Raw genomic sequence first — 20826 nt, 5'->3', positions numbered from 1 at the left:
GCTACTCTCTCCTCTTCCATCCTATCATCTCTTCCCTCTGCTCAAACCTTCTCCAACCTATCTCCTGATTCTGCCTCCTCAACCCTCCTCTCCTCCCTTTCTGCATCCTTTGACTCTCTATGTCCCCTATCTTCCAGGCCGGCTCGGTCCTCCCTCCCGCTCCGTGGCTTGACGACTCATTGCGAGCTCACAGAACAGGGCTCCGGGCAGCCGAGCGGAAATGGAGGAAAACGCCGCCTCCCTGCGGACCTGGCATCCTTTCACTCCCTCCTCTCTACATTTTCCTCCTCTGTCTCTGCTGCTAAAGCCACTTTCTACCACTCTAAATTCCAAGCATCTGCCTCTAACCCTAGGAAGCTCTTTGCCACCTTCTCCTCCCTCCTGAATCCTCCTCCCCCTCCCCCTCCTCCTCTCTGCAGATGACTTCGTCAACCATTTTGAAAAGAAGGTCGACGACATCCGATCCTCGTTTGCTAAGTCAAACGACACCGCTGGTTCTGCTCACAGTGCCCTACCCTGTGCTCTGACCTCTTTCTCCCCCTCTCTCCAGATGAAATCTCGCGTCTTGTGACGGCCGGCCGCCCAACAACCTGCCCGCTTGACCCTATCCCCTCCTCTCTTCTCCAGACCATTTCCGGAGACCTTCTCCCTTACCTCACCTCGCTCATCAACTTATCCCTGACCGCTGGCTACGTCCCTTCCGTCTTCAAGAGAGCGAGAGTTGCACCCCTTCTGAAAAAACCTACACTCGATCCCTCCGATGTCAACAACTACAGACCAGTATCCCTTCTTTCTTTTCTCTCCAAAACTCTTGAACGTGCCGTCCTTGGTCAGCTCTCCCGCTATCTCTCTCAGAATGACCTTCTTGATCCAAATCAGTCAGGTTTCAAGACTAGTCATTCAACTGAGACTGCTCTTCTCTGTATCACGGAGGCGCTCCGCACCGCTAAAGCTAACTCTCTCTCCTCTGCTCTCATCCTTCTAGACCTATCGGCTGCCTTCGATACTGTGAACCATCAGATCCTCCTCTCCACCCTCTCCGAGTTGGGCATCTCCGGCGTGGCCCACGCTTGGATTGCGTCCTACCTGACAGGTCGCTCCTACCAGGTGGCGTGGCGAGAATCTGTCTCCTCACCATGCGCTCTCACCACTGGTGTCCCCCAGGGCTCTGTTCTAGGCCCTCTCCTATTCTCGCTATACACCAAGTCACTTGGCTCTGTCATAACCTCACATGGTCTCTCCTATCATTGCTATGCAGACGACACACAATTAATCTTCTCCTTTCCCCCTTCTGATGACCAGGTGGCGAATCGCATCTCTGCATGTCTGGCAGACATATCAGTGTGGATGACGGATCACCACCTCAAGCTGAACTTCGGCAAGACGGAGCTGCTCTTCCTCCCGGGGAAGGACTGCCCGTTCCATGATCTCGCCATCACGGTTGACAACTCCATTGTGTCCTCCTCCCAGAGCGCTAAGAACCTTGGCGTGATCCTGGACAACACCCTGTCGTTCTCAACTAACATCAAGGCGGTGGCCCGTTCCTGTAGGTTCATGCTCTACAACATCCGCAGAGTACGACCCTGCCTCACACAGGAAGCGGCACAGGTCCTAATCCAGGCACTTGTCATCTCCCGTCTGGATTACTGCAACTCGCTGTTGGCTGGGCTCCCTGCCTGTGCCATTAAACCCCTACAACTCATCCAGAACGCCGCAGCCCGTCTGGTGTTCAACCTTCCCAAGTTCTCTCACGTCACCCCGCTCCTCCACTCTCTCCACTGGCTTCCAGTTGAAGCTCGCATCCGCTACAAGACCATGGTGCTTGCCTACGGAGCTGTGAGGGGAACGGCACCTCAGTATCTCCAGGCTCTGATCAGGCCCTACACCCAAATAAGGGCACTGCGTTCATCCACCTCTGGCCTGCTCGCCTCCCTACCACTGAGGAAGTACAGTTCCCGCTCAGCCCAGTCAAAACTGTTCGCTGCTCTGGCTCCCCAATGGTGGAACAAACTCCCTCACGAAGCCAGGACAGCGGAATCAATCACCACCTTCTGGAGACACCTGAAACCCCACCTCTTTAAGGAATACCTAGGATAGGATAAAGTAATCCTTCTCACCCCCCCCCCCCCCCTTAAAATATGTAGATGCACTATTGTAAAGTGGCTGTTCCACTGGATGTCATAAGGTGAATGCACCAATTTGTAAGTCGCTCTGGATAAGAGCGTCTGCTAAATGACTTAAATGTAAATGTAAATATATATTCAATGTAACAGCTAGTGAGTATATGTCTATGAAAGTCATTCACCTTGACATGTCCATTGATGGTACAGGAGCCTATGGAGCAGTCAGGGACCCCGTTGGTCTGCTTGTCGATTGGGGAAAGCCCGGGGGGAGGGGAGGGGGTGTTCTGGGTGTACCCCCTGGACCCCAGAGAGCAGGATACTGCTCAGAGTGGCCTGGGCTACAGGGTGCATCATCAACTGAGACGAGAAGCCTGGATACACGAGGGAGAAAATACTACACCTTTATCATAACATTTTCATCATATAATAATTTATTACATTATACAGAACAATCTCAAAGTGCATAACTATTTTTTTTTTTTTAAATGGACACAACTAGACAGGGCAACTGACAAAAACAAGCACAGCTGATGCTACAAAAGACACAGTTATTAACAGAACGCCTTCCTAAAGACAAAGGTATTTAGGGCCAGAGTCTGTGGTGCCTTCAGGTAGTCTGGCAGGGAAATCCAGAGGCTGGGTGTCAATCCCTTATAGCTATTTGTGAACAAGGTACGAAACCTGAAGGTGTGAGACAGAGAGAGTTTGTGCACTAGCTGTCAGTACTCACCTTGGGTGCTGGTGAGAGAGCTGGGCCACAGTGAGGAGGAGGGAGACGGGGTGCTGGGGCTGGGGTTCTGCATAGGGCTCATGGAAGAGTTCAGACTGTTGAGAACAGAGTTTGGAGCCGGGGAGCTACTGAGAGAATGGGGCACTGATGCACCTAGGAAGCCTGGAGGAGAGAAAAACACAGATAAGCCTGTATCGTGCTTTTACACCTGCATTGTTTGCTGTTTGGGGTTTTAGGCTGGGTTTCTGTACAGCACTTTGAGATATCAGCTGATGTACGAAGGGCTATATAAATACATTTGATTTGATTTGAAATTTGATTAATACAGTATCACTCTAAAACTATTTTCTTCCCACACCAGTGATAGATATTATTGCACACTACCACATCACTCATCAAGTCCTTTCATATCAGTGGTCAGAAAATAAAGAGAGACATTTGAGAGAACTGGGTCTTTGAAAAATATAACTCAACAGTCAATAACTCCATGTTAAACTGCTACTCTACGTTTCAACCAAATGTATCAAAGAAGACTGAAACAGGTTTGTGGGTTTTACAAACAGATAATTTAACTCCAGAAATAAGGCTCGGATTTCCTTGGCAGGCTGAGCTGTAATCTGATGGAGAGGGATGTAGTAATTAACTATAGGCTGAGATGTGGAGGCCCATATCTTGCCCATGGGCCTTTGGGTTCATATTGTACACCCCAGGAAGGGACTGTCAATGTGGTCACTTTCCAGACATAAACCTCCTAACAGTTTATCCCATGATACATAACTCATGATTTATTCCGTTGTAAAGGAGTTTGTCTCATGTTATTTTCAATTGTATTTCTTATTATTTATTTTTTGCAAGATAACAATACAGTTGGACTACATACAGTATGACACAAGCCGCATGAACAGGCAGTTAACCCACTGTTCCCAGGCCGTCATTGAAAATAAGAATATGTTCTTAACTGACTTGCCTGGTTAAATAAAGGTAAAATTAAAAAAAAATTAAAAAAATTCTCCAATCACTGGTCTATAAACGTGTGGGAAAGGGCCTAGGGATGACATTTGTATAAAGACACAATAGATTTCCTATGAGCATTCTCATAATGGTGTAAGAGGTGGATGCAAAGAGAACTCCATTACCCAGGCTGCTCAGCCCCAGGCCAGCAGAGGCCAGGATGTCCAGGCCGACAGGACAGATGAGGGTGGGGCCGTTGCTGGAGGGGGACATGGCTGATGACACCCCGTTGCTCTCCAGACCCAACAGAAACTTCCGGGCCTCGTACATGTTCACTGCATTCCGCTCCACACTCTTTACTATCACAGACTGAGGAAGGGAGAGTGGGAGAAAGAGAGAGATGGGGAGACAGACAAGCGGAACAGAGAAAACAACAACATGGCAGGTTGATGTGCCTAATATATTGTTTGGATTTGGATTATGATGTGCAGTGCTTTACAGTTAAGGTCAGGAGATTTTCCTGACCAGAAAACATCTTGGGCCCTAGCTGTACCATTACTCTAGTAAAGTAGCTCTGGATTTGACCACTATGTCTACCATAAGCCACCTCCAACGTCGTTTCCGAGAATTTGACAGTACGTCCAACTGGCCTCACAACGGCAGACCATGTGCAACCACGCCAGCCCTGGACCTCCACATACAGCTTTCTTAACCTGAGGGATCGCCTGAGACCAACCACTAGGACAGCCGATGAAACTGAGGAGTATTTCTCTGTTTTAAAGCCCTGTTGTGGGGAAAAACTAATTCTGATTGGCTGGAACTGGCTCCCCACAGTGGGTGGGCCTACACCCTCCCAGGCCCACCCATGGCTAGGGCCCTGCCCAGTCATGTGAAATCCATAGATTAGGGCCTAATTCATTAATTTCAATTGACTGATTTCCTTATATGAAATGTAAATGTGAACTGTAACCTGTAAAATCATTGAAATTGCCACATGTTGCATTTATATTTTTGTTCAGTATATGCAAATTTATCTTACATTTTCTACCGATCTGCATGCCAGTTATGGTTGAAATATCCACATTTTTGTGTAACGGTTTCATTTAAATTTATAATAACGTCTTCGATTTCTCAAATTCATTGTTATGTGCTAAATCAAAATTCTATTTAAATCTAAATGAAAATGATACAAACCTAAAAAGTAACTTGTATTGCCATCTCGTACAATGCTGTGTAGTACTCCCTTCACAGAACAGAGCAAACTGGCTCTAACCAGAAGCGAAAGAGGAGTGGGAGGCCCCGGTGCACAACTGAGCAAGGGGACAAGTACATTAGAGTGTCTAGTTTGAGAAACAGATGCCTCATTAGTCATCAACTGGCAGCTTCATTAAATAGTACCCGCAAAACACCAGTCGCAAACTGGAAACAATTTATCCGGAGGCTGCATTCATTGTAGCTGGGGATTTTAACAAGGCTAATCTGAAAACAAGACTCCCCTAAATTTTATCAGCATATCGATTGCGCAACCAGGGGTGGAAAACCTTGGATCATTGTTACTCTAATTTCCGCGATGCATATAAGGCCCTGTCCCGCCCCCCTTTCGGAAAAGCTGACCACGACTCCATTTTGCTGATCCCTGCCTACAGACAGAAACTAAAACAAGAGGCTCCCACGCTGAGGTCTGTCCAACGCTGGTCCGACCAAGCTGACTCCACACTCCAAGACTGCTTCCATCACGTGGACTGGGATATGTTTCGAATTGCGTCAGATAACAACATTGACGTATAAGCTGATTCGGTGTGCGCGAGTTCATTAGAACGTGCGTTGAAGATGTCGTTCCCATAGCAACGATTAAAACATTCCCTAACCAGAAACCGTGGATTGATGGCAGCATTCGCGTGAAACTGAAAGCGCGAACCACTGCTTTTAATCAGGGCAAGGTGTCTGGTAACATGACCGAATACAAACAGTGCAGCTATTCCCTCCGCAAGGCTATCAAACAAGCTAAGCGTCAGTACAGAGACAAAGTAGAATCTCAATTCAACGGCTCAGACACAAGAGGCACGTCGCAGGGTCTACAGTCAATCACGGACTACAGGAAGAAATCCAGCCCAGTCACGGACCAGGATGTCTTGCTCCCAGGCAGACTAAATAACTTTTTTGCCCGCTTTGAGGGCAATACAGTGCCACTGACACGGCCTGCAACGAAAACATGCGGTCTCTCCTTCACTGCAGCCGAGGTGAGTAAGACATTTAAACGTGTTAACCCTCGCAAGGCTGCAGGCCCAGACGGCATCCCCAGCCGCTCACTTCCATCATCATGAAGTGCTTTGAGAGACTAGTCAAGGACCATATCACCTCCACCCTACCTGACACCCTAGACCCACTCCAATTTGCTTACCGCCCAAATAGGTCCACAGACGATGCAATCTCAACCACACTGCACACTGCCCTAACCCATCTGGACAAGAGGAATACCTATGTGAGAGTGCTGTTCATCGACTACAGCTCGGCATTCAACACCATAGTACCCTCCAAGCTCGTCATCAAGCTCGAGACCCTGGGTCTCGACCCCGCCCTGTGCAACTGGGTACTGGACTTCCTGACGGGCCGCCCCCAGGTGGTGAGGGTAGGTAACAACATCTCCTCCCCTCTGATCCTCAACACTGGGGCCCCACAAGGGTGCGTTCTGAGCCCTCTCCTGTACTCCCTGTTCACCCACGACTGCGTGGCCACGCACGCCTCCAACTCAATCATCAAGTTTGCGGACGACACAACAGTGGTAGGCTTGATTACCAACAACTACGAGACGGCCTACAGGGAGGAGGTGAGGGCCCTCGGAGTGTGGTGTCAGGAAAATAACCTCACACTCAACGTCAACAAAACTAAGGAGATGATTGTGGACTTCAGGAAACAGCAGAGGGTACACCCCCCTATCCACATCGATGGAACAGTAGTGGAGAGGGTAGCAAGTTAAGTTCCTCGGCATACACATCACAGACAAACTGAATTGGTCCACTCACACAGACAGCATCGTGAAGAAGGCGCAGCAGCGCCTTTTCAAACTCAGGAGGCTGAAGAAATTCGGCTTGTCACCAAAAGCACTCACAAACTTCTACAGATGCACAATCGAGAGCATCCTGGCGGGCTGTATCACCGCCTGGTACGGCAACTGCTCCGCCCTCAACCGTAAGGCTCTCCAGAGGGTAGTGAGGTCTGCACAACGCATCACCGGGGGCAAACTACCTGCCCTCCAGGACACCTACACCACCCGATGTTACAGGAAGGCCATAAAGATCATCAAGGACATCAACCACCCGAGCCACTGCCTGTTCACCCCGCTATCATCCAGAAGGCGAGGTCAGTACAGGTGCATCAAAGCTGGGACCGAGAGACTGAAAAACAGCTTCTATCTCAAGGCCATCAGACTGTTAAACAGCCACCACTAACATTGAGTGGCCGCTGCCAACACACTGACACAACTCCAGCCACTTTAATAATGGGAATTGATGGGAATGATGTAAATATATCACTAGCCACTTTAAACAATGCTACCTTATATAATGTTACTTACCCTACATTATTCATCTCATATGCATACGTATATACTGTACTCTATATCATCGACTGCATCCTTATGTAATACATGTATCACTAGCCACTTTAACTATGCCACTTTGTTTACATACTCATCTTATATGTATATACTGTACACGATACCATCTACTGTATCTTGCCTATGCTGCTCTGTACCATCACTCATTCATATATCCTTATGTACATATTCTTTATCCCCTTACACTGTGTATAAGACAGTAGTTTAGGAATTGTTAGTTAGATTACTTGTTGGTTATTACTGCATTGTCGGAACTAGAAGCACAAGCATTTCGCTACACTCGCATTAACATCTGCTAACCATGTGTATGTGACAAATACAATTTGATTTACATTTGATTTGATTTGAAGAGTTAAGAGGTGACTCCGGGATGCTGGCCTTCTAGACAGAGTTCCTCTGTCCAATGTATGTGTTCTTTTGCACATCTTAATCTTTTCTTTTTATTGGCCAATCTGAGATATGGCTTTTAAGACCAAGTCCATTTAATGGCAAGAACAGCTCAAAGAAGCAAAGAGAAATGCCAGTCCATCATTACTTTAAGACATGAAGGTTAGTCAATCTGGAAAAGGTCAAGAACTTTGAAAGATTCTTCAAGTGCAGTCGCAAAAACCATCAAGTGCTATGATGAAACTGACCGCCACAGGAAAGGAAGACCCAGAGTTCCTCTGCTGCAAAGGAGTTACCAGCCTTAGAAATTGCCGTGGACATCTGTCCTTTGTTCTTGTGAGTCCAAATTTTAGATTTTTGGTTCCAACCGCCATGTCTTTGTGAGATGCAGAGTAGGTGAATGGATGATCTCAACATGTGTATTTCCCACAGTGAAGCATGGAGGAGGTGTTATGGTGTGGAGGTGCTTTGCTGGTGATACTGTCTGTGATTTATTTAGAATTGAAGGCACACGTAACCAGTACGGCTACCACAAAATCGAAATCACATCAAACCACAGCATTATGCAGATACACCATCCCATCTTGTTTGCGCTTAGTGGGACTATCATTTGTTTTTCAACAGGACAATGACCCAACACACCTCCATGCTGTGTAAGGGCTATTTGACCAAGAAGGAGAGTGATGGAGTGCTGCATCAGATGACCTGGCCTCCACATTCACCCGACCTCAACCCAATTGAGATGGTTTGGAATGAGATGGACCGGAGAGTGAAGGAAAAGCAGCCCAACAAGTGCTCAGCATATGTGGGAACTCCTTCAAGACTGTTGGAAAATCCTTCCAGGAGAAGCTGAAATGCATTTCAGGTGACTACCACATGAAGCTGGTTGAGAGAATACCAAGAGTGTGTGTTTTTTTTTTAAATTTAATTTTACCTTTATTTAACCAGGCAAGTCAGTTAAGAACATATTCTTATTTTCAATGACGGCCTGGGAACAGTGGGTTAACTGCCTGTTCAGGGGCAGAACGACAGATTTGTACCTTGTCAGCTCGGGGTTTGAACTCGCAACCTTCCGGTTACTAATCCAACACTCTAACCACTCGGCTACGCTGTCATCAAGGCAAAGGGTGGCTACTTTGAACAACCCCAAATATATTTTGATTTGTTAAATACCTTTTTGGTTACTACATGATTCCATATGTGTTATTTCATAGTTCTGATTATTCAACAATGTAGAAAATAGTCAAATAAATTAAGAAAACCTAATTGGGGTCAGCCCTAACTTGATGTTCATGTTTAGTGTGGTACCTTGCTTGGCTGCTTTGGTTTGGGCTTGATGCTGATGAAGACATCCAGCTGCTCCATCAGAGCTGTGATACACTGGGGCTCCACCTCGATGTCCTCTTTTATGTCAAACATCAGCACCAGGGGCAGGCAGCCCTGTGGAAAACACACATAATCACATCCTATGAAACAGACCCTTGTTAAATGACCAGACATTTAAATTACATGACATTTAAAAGTATCCCCACAACCCGAATAGGGGTTGAAAATAGCAGATTTGGTCACTGATAAGCACCTAAACTGGAACGCAGTGGCTGTACAGTTATTAACATGCTATTCATGTTGTCAGAGCTCAGGGTCTCCACTTTACAGCGCTGTATGGGATTCAACTGACTGACGCTCTAAACGTGAGCACCAAGCACAACTAGACGATGCCCCCATAGCAAATTTTTTTGTTGTCTGAGAAGGAGGACTATATTTTCTGAAAGATGAGAAATGTAAGATTATAATGAATACCGCTTTGATGTTATACAAGCAAACCACACACCCTTGAGTCCAAATCAGCGCTTCACATTTCCAAATGATAAAACTCAAGTCATTTACAGTATCATCATTTGTGATCGCTATGTTCGATGTACACCTGCAAGGATGACATGGAGTCATACCCTGGGTTGTTCTGAACAGAATGAGCTTATGTTTGTTGTATTGTGATAGTTAGCTGCGGAAGCTGCACCTGAATGCAATCCATAATATGCGCATCACAATTACCAACCGTTTCCCTAAAGTGCTTCTGAAAGCCTAACACTAAGATTGTATTGTATAACTTAGCTCGTCATCTTGACAATAGAATAAGCTTTCAAATGATGCCCACCTGACCCCGACAGCCATTTATAATGGAATGGTCTTGGATTGCATAAACAACAACAGTAATTGTGTGATGGTGGGGATGCAGGGCTGTGCTGCAAACAAATTGTGCACCCTTTGGAGAGGTTTGCGGCCTCTTGGAGATACCAGTTAGACCTCTCCCACAAACCCTTGACATTTGTTTTGTCTTATGTTGCACCTACCACACAAGTTCCACTAATATTTTTTTTATTTTGTTACTAAATGTATCCAGAGTATTTTCTGATTTTGTTATCGAGAAATGCCCAAGAAAAGCACAGTAAATGTAAAATGCACAAAACAAATCCAGTGTAATGTTTGGAATCAGTCTTGTGTCAGGTGAACTGTTGTATCCTCACGCTTGGTCTATCATTTCCCCATAACCTCCAAAGTGTTCTCCTTTCAATTGCTACCATGGTTATGCATATGCTTCACATATTTACTCTGTTTGAAACATTTTAATGTGGCCCTATCCATCCCATATAGGCCAATTGTCACAAGTGTAAAGGGTTGAGAGAAGGCTCAGTTGAAAAACAACACTACTTGGGAAATTCCAAAACAATTGACCAAAACAGCCTGTTTTGCATGATCCCACCACGAACTCCTTCCTACTTTATATTCAGCTGAGCGATAGAGGACTTCCCATCGTGTGTAATTAAATCAGTTTGGGCCAAGCTGGTGGTGACAGGCAGGGTCCGGAGCTGTAATTTACAGTCTGAGAGATGGTCTAAAGATGGCTCTCTGTGGGGGAGGCTCATCTCCTTGTCAAATGCCCAAAGGGGTGTCTTCTTGTGTGTCCCACTTCCCGACAGAGAAAAGTTAAGTTTACAAAACAATTTCTACATTTTTCTACTTTGGTTAAGACTGACGCCACAGACAAAGAATGGCTCCACTGGCTAGCATAGCTGCTCTATATTATGGTTAACGTTTAAGCAGGATGCCAATAAGTTTTTTTTTTACTCAAAAGACAATTAAATGACCAACATATTACACATTTTCAACCCACATAGCTGATAAAGTGCCTTGGTCAGAGACAAAACAAAACAAAACTGTGGTTTAAATCAACAAAAATCCATATGCAGGGTAATTTTCCAACAGAAACCAGGCAATTATTCTAATCTATACAAACCATGCATGGACACATACCATGAGGTACTGGCGCGCCAGGCAGACAGACTCGATGGTGCCCTGGATGTAGACAGTAGATTTCTTCTGGGGGCTGTTAGGGTCGGGGAAGTGGATCTGGGCTCCTGTTCTCTGGGTGATGTGTTTGATGTTGCTGCCGTTACGGCCCATCATGAAGAGGTGGTGCTGCGGGGCGATGTCCAGGTGGGTACTGACTGAGATGGCACTGGCAAGGCTTCCCGCCAGGTGCTCCAGCAGCATGGCAGTGCCCCTCTGGGATGAGAAGAAAATCACAAATCTATCAATTCAAATCAGTAAATCTGCAGCATCTAGTAATATTTTGACTAGGATAAAAAAAAAAGATCTTACAGTGTGTGGACAAATGCTCAAAGGTGAGTGAGTGACTGTGTGGATAGAACTTTCTACTAAAGTTACCTGGGGCAAGTCTGGGGCAAGGAAAAAACACAGCTAAAATTAGATTAATTTGCACATCCAAATGTGGCAGAAGAGCAGGAAGAAAAAACCATGAAAAGTGTCCACCCTCTGTTTGCTTCTCCCATGAGCTAGTGAAACAACATTTCAACCATAGTTTTTCCATTTCACCAGGCAGCCGACAGAATTGTCGGATTCCCTGCCTCCTCTGCAAACAATCACTGGAGGAATTGGAAGGACTTCCAATTGAACTCCTGCCTTCAGCCACTGAGGCCAGCACAGCAATCCACAGTGGTTTTGACAGACCCCTTTTACAGATCTCCAACCACATAGCATACATACTCCCCCAAAACCCCAGCCCTGACCTGGCCAGCATCCCAAGACAAAATTAACCCTCTACCCATCCAATAACTCAACTCCCCCTAGGCTGGGTTGTACTGAAGGCCATAGTGAGGGTGGGTCAGCGGTAGGTGGGTGGAGGGGTCCAGGGATGTTGGATTGAAAGGCTCGAGGCACCAGCCATAGCTCTAAGGCCCAGGGTGGAGGGTGTGGGAAGGGGAGAGGAAGAGGGCGCTCCAGACGACTTATATTAGACATTTACTCAGGAGGGAGATTTACTTGCTGGGTTAGAGAACAGTGCTTGGCTTTAAAAGCAACAGTACTGTAATTCCCACTAGGGAGCTGACCAAGCAACCCTCTGGTCACAGCAGTCCACTTCTCTAACCACAAAGCCCCAACCCCTGCTATTCTGTAAGTAGTGTGGTGTGTTGGTGGGTAGATGTGAGGGGTGTTGCTGGGCCTCACCTTGACGGCACTAGAGTTGTTCTGGGAGCCGCGGACCACTCCGGTGGTCCCGTAGAGACGTGTGGGGGGCTTGAAGGATACGGTGAGGTTGTAGGTCTGGGAGATGTGCTGCACTGTGGGGGAGCCTGGGTCAGGCTGCACGATGGCCGGCAACTCAAACGACAAAACTAGAGGGAGCAGCTCCTGAGAGAGATCGACGAATAGACAAAGATTGTGTGTGTGAGTGAGTGAGTGAGTGAGTGAGTGAGTGAGTGAGAGAGAGAGAGATGCATACAGTTATTGCCATCTTGCTATTACCATCATCATACTATTCTTTTGCGAACTTTACACAAATGCCCTGTAGTAAGTAACAGGGTCCATTTGAATAGTGAAGACATAAGAGAGAAAACACATGTTGAGAGAGATCTCTTCACATAGGGTAGAGGCATGTGCACATCTACAGAGACATAACATGTCCCACTTCAGATGGGTTGTGGCCAAACACGGCATAGTGTTAACAAAAACCCTTGGTGTCTATCACAAGGCGTTGAACTGTGCCAATACTCAGTAGGGACCTAACGTGTTACACCCTTCATCAGGCACATGCTACAGCACACTTCCATTAGGAGCCGATTAAACATACAGTACAGCGCTGTAGTAGCAGATCATGTCTGCTCCTAGACGGTCTGTTGATATTCAGACTGTAAATGTTAAGGTCAAGTCACTAAATCATACATCAAGTCACGCCATCAAAGAGAAGAGACCTGACTAAAAGTGGACCCCATCACTCAAATCACAGCAGTCATTCAAACAGCCTGGAGGCGCCAGATTTAGCTGTAAAGTTCATACATACACTTAAGTCTACTCGTGTACGCGCACGCACACACTTATCCAAACACTCCGTCTTGGGCAGTGCGCCATAGCTTAGGCTGCCAGAGAAGGGCATACAGCATGAATTACACTGACCAAAGAAATGAGCCCATGATTAATCCCATATGTTTCTGGGCCTACTTTTATATCACATTTCAGGGGTTCCACTGTTAAGGCAGAGATATTTAGGTCAGTGAGAAGGGAAACACAGAGAGGACAAACAGTACGGCCCCGACCAGGCTATGAATGAAGAATGGCTCAGACAGAGCTGACATAAGCTTTTTAAAACAGGTCTTCCTGGCAACTTTAAGCTTCATATTTATTCAATCTGAAGGTGTGCGTGAGTTCTGCAGACAAGGGCAGAAAGGCAAATATTGTATGAAGACTGTATAACGACTACATAAATCACGGACAAAGCTACAGACTAAAACTTTCATCATACACCATCAGGTCTTCAAGGGCTGCAGTACAACTCAACTTTAACCTTCCCTTCAAAACACCTCTAACAAAGACCTGGCACAAACAAACTATAGCGAAGGTAAAAACCCATCTAATCACTGTTTTGGTCACATGCAGAGAGGGATGAGGCCACCCAGGACCATTTACTTTTAACCCAAACAGTACAGAGTCAGATCCGGAGCAAACAAACTATGAAAGATTTATATCGAAGTGGCAACTGACAGTGATTTGTTCCTTTTCATTCATTTCTTTTGGCAGCCAACATAGTTATCAGTGCGAAGCAAAGTACCGGTAAGGGCTTGTATTTGGGTGAAGGGGTGGAGGGTTGCTGGACGTTTGGGATGAGGGTCACTGGGCAGGTGTTAATACTGTATTAATCTATACTGTACTAAGTGGTATGAGTAAGAACAATGTACAAGTTTGGGTAGTGGGCAGTAGCTGGGCTGCTGTTTGAAAGGAGGGGTGCTGAGTGATTGGGTGGACTGGTGGAGTATGGCTGCTAGTGTTTGGCTTTGGGAGGAGAGGATTCATGTCGCTATTACAGCTTATTTTCTAAACCCCTTCCTTCAACAATGGCACGCTCAAACATTACTTCTAAATTCAATTGGTTAACTTTTTTAATCAAGGAAGTGCATGAACTCGGTTGCTCCCTGTTGCCTGTGAAAACACAATCACGTGTGCTCGCACTCTTGCGCTCTAGTTTCTTCTCCCTCTTTCTTTCCTCTCTCATTGAGCTTATTTGTCTTGGTCCACTTGGAAAGAAAGCACATGCGTGTGAGGAACTGTGATGGCGGAGAAAACACAAGGAAGGTCTGGACGGCAGAGGCTCACACGAGTGGAATGGCCCACCGCCCTCTGAGCTGGAGCTGAATCTGAGGCAAGCCGAGCACACTCTACAAGGCCAGACGCACTGTGTGCTGGGTTTGAATGGTTTCCTATGTGCCCTGTGCCACATGGGCTACGGCAAGAGCATTACCTCGGAGTTCACAGGCTCCACAGCTATCACATGCAGTTATACGACAACTAAAGGATGACTGTAGGGACACAGGCTTACAATATAACAGCCTGTTCCGAGTTCTATAGTTCAGACCTCATAGACCTCCATAGAAATGACATCCAACTTACCCTGATTTTGGCTCGAGCTGCCTCTACCCCTCCTGGCTGACCTGCAATGGACACCTGTTCAGATGGAGCGACAGAAGTCATTGTTATAGTTTAGCTATTACGGTTACATGAAAACTGGAATCTAAAACTGGAATCAAACCTGGAAAAAAATGAAAAAGCTTAGAGCCAAAGCTCTTCTCTCTTATTTCCATTTGGTCCGGTCATTCTAATTTCCATAGCTTATGTTATGTTTTTATCAAAACCCAATCAGAATAACATCATAAAGAGAAAAATGGTTTGTAGGCTTTTACCATATTTAAAAACCCCCACCCGTCATTTCAAAAATTGCCTTTCAACACTTCACATCCTGAATGCGTGCCTGCAATTAAAATAATTGCGACAGAAATCTAAAAAGGAGATAAATGCCTTCATTAGATATCCTGCCAGCGGAGCGGTAATCTCTCTCCTCCTCTCTTCCTTTTCAAACCTTTCATCTGTAACTCACCATAATGGAGTAAGGCATGCGCTGACCCAAAGAACCAGAACTTCTGCCAACTTTAATCAGCACTTCTGAACAAATTAAGCCTCAGTATTTGAAACCAGCCGGTACCATCTAGTTTGGGTCAGCAATGCCTCCTCACACAAATGCATGCACACACACTGGGTTTGAGGTACAAGGTGTTCAAGGTAAGGGATAGCTTGCAAAGTTTGGTGTGTGATTGCATGACACATGCTAAGAGTTTGGCAGCTTGCCTCCTCCAGAGGTGTATGTAAATGGGAATTACAGCTGCTTCCAACTGCTTGTCTATCCAATCCAGCCCAAACACACTGGCTTCCTATGGCACAGCCAATCAAAACAGCCAATTACAGCAGCTCTCTGCAACATGGTCATTTAAAGCCACTCTAGCAACTAACAAATGGGACATACTCAAATGAGAACAAACCAGTTTAATATGTGGTTAAAATAGTAAATACAGGTGAATAAAGCCTGTGCAAACAGAGAACCTTTGACAGTCCCACACAAATGTGGTTAATGATGGCACAGAACATTCATTCGTATTCAGTCTATCAGATCCTGTGTACATTGTTATTTGTACATATACAGTGGTGTCTCTCTCCGTACCTGGTTGCTCTTCTCCGCCTGATTGTTGCGATTGGAGTCGGGGAAGTGGATGTGGCAACCCGTGTCCTCCATCACCTTCTTGATGTTGTTGCCTCCCTTGCCGATGACGTGGGAGTGCTCTGTGTGGGACACGTCCATCTTAAGGGTTACCCTGTTAGTCTGCTGGAGGAGAGGAAGGAGGGGGAGACACTCTTCTTAAGCATGGCCTGCCATACAATGTACTTAATAATGCTTAGTGAATGATATGATAGAAATCTTACATGCATAAATATTCAATTATATACCACATATAACTGTAAATCATGGCAATATTGTGAATATTGACACAGCTTGAATGACCCTCGGCTAGTAAGCCGAAGACAAATAGGATGCATCTCTAACACCAAGACCCTTGCTCTGGTCCGACACCACTGCCAGGCAGATGGGTCCACCATTAGAAGCTCCACTTAGAGGGGCATGAGGACTATAACCAATCATATCAAACATAAACCCTTTCAGATGGCTAATTACACAGAGAGCAGATGAAAGCAGATGAGCCTAAAAGTATGTTAAATATTTCAAAAAAGTTTAATTCGACAAATCCATTGCTATAAAATGCCGACTAATCATGGTTGTTTCAAGTTGAACTCATTGGGGTGAAATATGTGAATACATTCAGTTGGACAACTGACGAGGTATCCCCTTTATGTAGACAATCATGTGTTGACTGTGTGCAGAGAAAATACTTGTTTAGAGTGTTAGGATAAAACCTGCCCACAGGGGGTGCTATGGTGTGCCCATTTTGGGATGTGGATGTTTGTTGCCATAGAGACAGGACATGCACCCATGCCGAGCCAATACACACTCAGGAAATTAAGTACTGGCCATCTTGGTGGCAATTCATATCACACGTCTGAGAAAGCCGCCTGTCATTTGAACTCTGTTGGAGATGGAGTGAGTGAGCCAAATAAGGTGTGAGACAGAGGGAAAATGGACTGGGAAAGATGTGGAAGGGAGTTATTTTCTAAAATGGTGGACCCCTGCCACCTCGGTGAGATCCACAGGGCCCCTTACTCTCCATCCATCTCACTTTGCCTCCATCAATCCATTTCTCAGTGTGTTACCAAGCCACTCAAATAGAAACAGAACCAATTAGGAAGTAAACCAAGGTTTCTTAGGGCATGAAATGACAGCCAGAGGCACTCCCTGGATACATCTGTGACTACCATCCCCTAGTTGATAAATTACCAATGTCAGTATTGGTGTTGCCACGAGAACAAAACAAGCACCTTTCCATCATTCATACGCACCTTTGTGTCGAGGACTGACATGATTCGGTCTTTGGCTTCCCTCACATTGTCTCTCTTTCCACAAACCTTAATGTGCGGATCTGAAGGGAGAGACATGATGGAGAGGTTGAGATTGAGGTACGGAGAGAACAAAAGGAGACAGAAAGAAGTTATGAAGAGATTATATTATCACATTTTCCCAATACTGTGCACCAGGTGAATGCATTGATGGCATTCATGATTATGACATCAGACAAAACACTTGAGGTAAATTCTAATTTCAGATGTGCCAAATCGCATTATGGGCTGTTACACAGCAATGTTGGATCAAATGTGTGATCCCCCCCCCAAACATTTCGAAAGTTTGCATAGAAAATAGACAACAATTGCCTGCTAGGGTGCGTTTCCGTTTAACTATCTTGTGTCGATAAAAACAGCTGGACGTATGCTCAATGCTCATGACTGTAGTCCATTTGGCCGCCAGGTCCTAGGAGCCCCCTGTGTTGACTGTATGGAGGGGCAGGAAGTCAGTTAAGCTCCTTCCAGGAATCCCCCTCCCCCCACACACCACAAATAGCTCAGATTTACTGTACTCCTACAGAAGAAAATATTTATATTTAGAGTTTACTTAGACACTTTTTAACCTATTAACATTTGTTGGGTTTAGAGATTTTAGAGCTGTTGAGCAGGAAAATGCAGATAAAAGCCTATACTGTTAAACAGAATAGTACATGGAAATGTAGGTAATGACTGAAAGAAACTGCGCTGTTAAACTGCGCTGTATAGACCTAACACCACAACAAACTCCAATTATACAAACCAAACAGAAACTCTCCATAGTTTGGGGCGGCAGGTAGCCTAGTGGTTAGAGCGTTGGACTAGTAACCAAAAGGTTGCAAGATGGAATCCCGGCGCTGATAAGGTACAAATCTGTTGTTCTGTCCTTGAACAAGGCAGTTAACCCACTGTTCGTAGGCAGTCATTAAAAATAAGAATTTGTTCTTAACTGACTTGCCAAGTTAAATAAAAAGGTAAGATTTTTTTTGTTAAAGAGTCACAAAACAAAAAGTGAGGGGAGAGCACATGAACTGGCACTGATCCCCACTGAGGAGAGATCTGGGTTGGCTAGGCTCTGGAATGCTGCTGCAGGGAAGCGTTTAGGAGCCTCTGTGCTCTACGTTTTACGGGCCTATGGGGGGATTTTGGGAGCAGTGGAAGGCTGTGTGGATCTCGTCAGTGTGACATGGGACTTTCGTGGCCTCAACGCTGAGGTGAGATCACAGAAGGGTGAAAAAACAGCTGTGAGACGATATTTTGTTCCCCACAAAAACAACCCAAAAGCCTCTCAAGTCCACAATGGGTTACATCACGATAGGAGTGGGTGCCTTCTGAGACAGAAAAACAAAGTAAAATCACAGCAGTATTAGAAGAGACCCTCACAGCTTTGGTTTCAGGAAACATTCCAAACACACAGCTGTGACTAGAGACCAGCAGAGGGTGTTGGCCTTCCGCTCCCCTACCCATCTGGCACTCATTACAATAGGGGGCTAAATTAGTGTTGCTATGTGTGATGTTAAACACCCCCACATTTTTTAAGTGTGAAGCGTGTAACTCTTATGATTGATTGTGGAATAGAAAATGAACACCCTAAGTCTTAATTTGGCACACCAAACATTCAGAAATACATACAATATGACAGCTGAGAAGAAAAGTCTTGAAAGTTGACACTTGACACAAAAGAAACCATTTGACCCCTCTCTGCTTACCGTCAACGCTAATGACTTTTTCCAGAATGGGTTTACATTATTTAAAGCCAGGTACCACAGGCTAAAATATCATTTTTGCATCTACTTATCCATGTAGATTTTTTTTTTTGGGGGGGGGGGGATTTTAGTCCAATTCTTCTTATTTTCAAGAAGAAAAGATAAGTGTCAAAAAGTTAAATATAAATTTATATTTTCATTTGTTTACACTACTGTCAAACTTTCAGGAATTGTAACCACTTTCAAATGGACATGGATCCATAATTTCATAGAATGTAACAAACTGGACTACATACATTAGTAACTTACTTTGAAGAGACGGTGACTGATTGAGTCTAATAGGTGTTTCTCATTTGGCAGTGTAAATCCATTGTACTTGGTCTTTAAAGCAGCAATCACCGCAGCTGAAACAAAGTATTTCCCTCACCCTGTTTCGGTAAAAAGCTTGATCTCTCTTTTGTTGCTGATCATTTTCCTGCACAGCAGGTAATGCAAACTTGTAGTGTATTAGAGGTGTAATAAGGCTTCTACAGTTTGTAATTTCCACTTAAAAATGTCAGACTTGCTTGATTTGCCCTGACGAAAAATGTATCAACCCCTATTAAAAATGCCCATTAATGATAATCTACATAATAATCCATATTTCTTTACACTGCAGGATTATTTACCTGCTGTAGCAAACTGGCTGAAATTAAGATCCTACATCTGTAGACAGCGCTATGGATACAAGGACTGGATATATAAAATATCAAAATTAGAGTTTTTACTATGTTTTAGGTCTATATAGTGTTTGTTTACATTTACTTTGTTTACAAACATTGAAGTAAAACAAGCGTATACATTGGGCTGTTATGGGGTACGACAGTTGAACTAAGTTCATTAGGCATTTATAAGTTATATTCTTCAAGAATCAATGGGTACATATCATTCATTTATATGTCCAAAAATTGATGTATCAACTGCAGATTGCCCCTTTAAATGCCATTTCCCAAAAGTCAGACTCTTCCCACACGTCAAAACATTTTTCTCAGTCTCAGAAACATCTGCATTCACCAAATTCTACGTGGTTATTCTTAAACATATTCTCCAGACTTGAACAAAGGGAATTGTTGATATGCTGTCAAAACACTTTTATCGATTACATTTTCTTTTTAAAAGCGTACCTTTATTATTTTACAGATAGAAAAAAGAAAAAGTATTCATCCACAATCTGCTATGTATAAATCCAGTCCGGAGTGTCTTAACAAAATAAAAATAAAAATATTTCGGCTGAATTCATCTGGTGTCCAGAAAAATGTATTTGCATGATATGATAACCCTCCCAAAATCCATTTTAATTCCAGGTTGTACGGCAACAAAATAAGAAAAATGCCAAGTGGGGTGGGCGGTGAATACTTTCGCAAGCCACTGTATACTGTATACAGTATACTATTTCAGAAAAGAATATATACAAAAAAGCATTATATTTGTGTCTACATTCAACTGGTAAAAGTTGACTGTGATATGATTAAGTGGGAAAATGATCCGATTAGGGTGTGGTGCCTGGCCTTAAAAAGGGAGTGACCAGGGCCTCCCGAGTGGTGCAGTGGTCTAAGGCACTATATCAAAGTGCTTTGAGGCGTCACTACAGACCCGGATTCAATCCCGGGTTGTGTCACAATACAGCACAAGACAAATATTCAAGAAAAACAACTAAATTCTTTAATAACAAGGTCCCCAATCAATATTTTAAATTGCCTGAGCGGCACCAGAACATCCAATTGTATTGTATTTTGTAGTTGGTTCCTGCAATGAGCGCCTTTAAAATTAAAAGTGGATTTACCTAGTTCGGTGAAGACCCGAGGAACCTCAAGAGAAACCAAAACCATATCTCATATTTTTATATTTTAACAGCAAAGTTAGGGAAGTCGGAAGCTTGTGCAGTGA

The 20826-nt window shown here is 44.7% G+C and overlaps 1 protein-coding gene across 1 annotated transcript in view; it reads right to left on the bottom strand.

Annotated features, from left to right (window-relative positions):
* The window catches only part of LOC124038290 (protein bicaudal C homolog 1-like), an 83593-nt gene that overhangs the window by 14265 nt on the left and 48502 nt on the right, over positions 1 to 20826 (bottom strand). Inside the window, 10 exon segments of the mRNA XM_046353961.1 lie at positions 2306 to 2419; positions 2421 to 2494; positions 2854 to 3015; positions 3990 to 4173; positions 9116 to 9247; positions 11120 to 11371; positions 12335 to 12517; positions 14768 to 14821; positions 15870 to 16028; positions 17159 to 17238. Of these exon segments, the coding sequence (XP_046209917.1) occupies positions 2306 to 2419; positions 2421 to 2494; positions 2854 to 3015; positions 3990 to 4173; positions 9116 to 9247; positions 11120 to 11371; positions 12335 to 12517; positions 14768 to 14821; positions 15870 to 16028; positions 17159 to 17238 (1394 nt within the window).

Source organism: Oncorhynchus gorbuscha, linkage group LG06, assembly GCF_021184085.1.
Source record: "Oncorhynchus gorbuscha isolate QuinsamMale2020 ecotype Even-year linkage group LG06, OgorEven_v1.0, whole genome shotgun sequence".
Classification (NCBI taxonomy): domain Eukaryota; kingdom Metazoa; phylum Chordata; class Actinopteri; order Salmoniformes; family Salmonidae; genus Oncorhynchus; species Oncorhynchus gorbuscha.
This window is presented reverse-complemented; position numbering and strand designations above follow the sequence as displayed.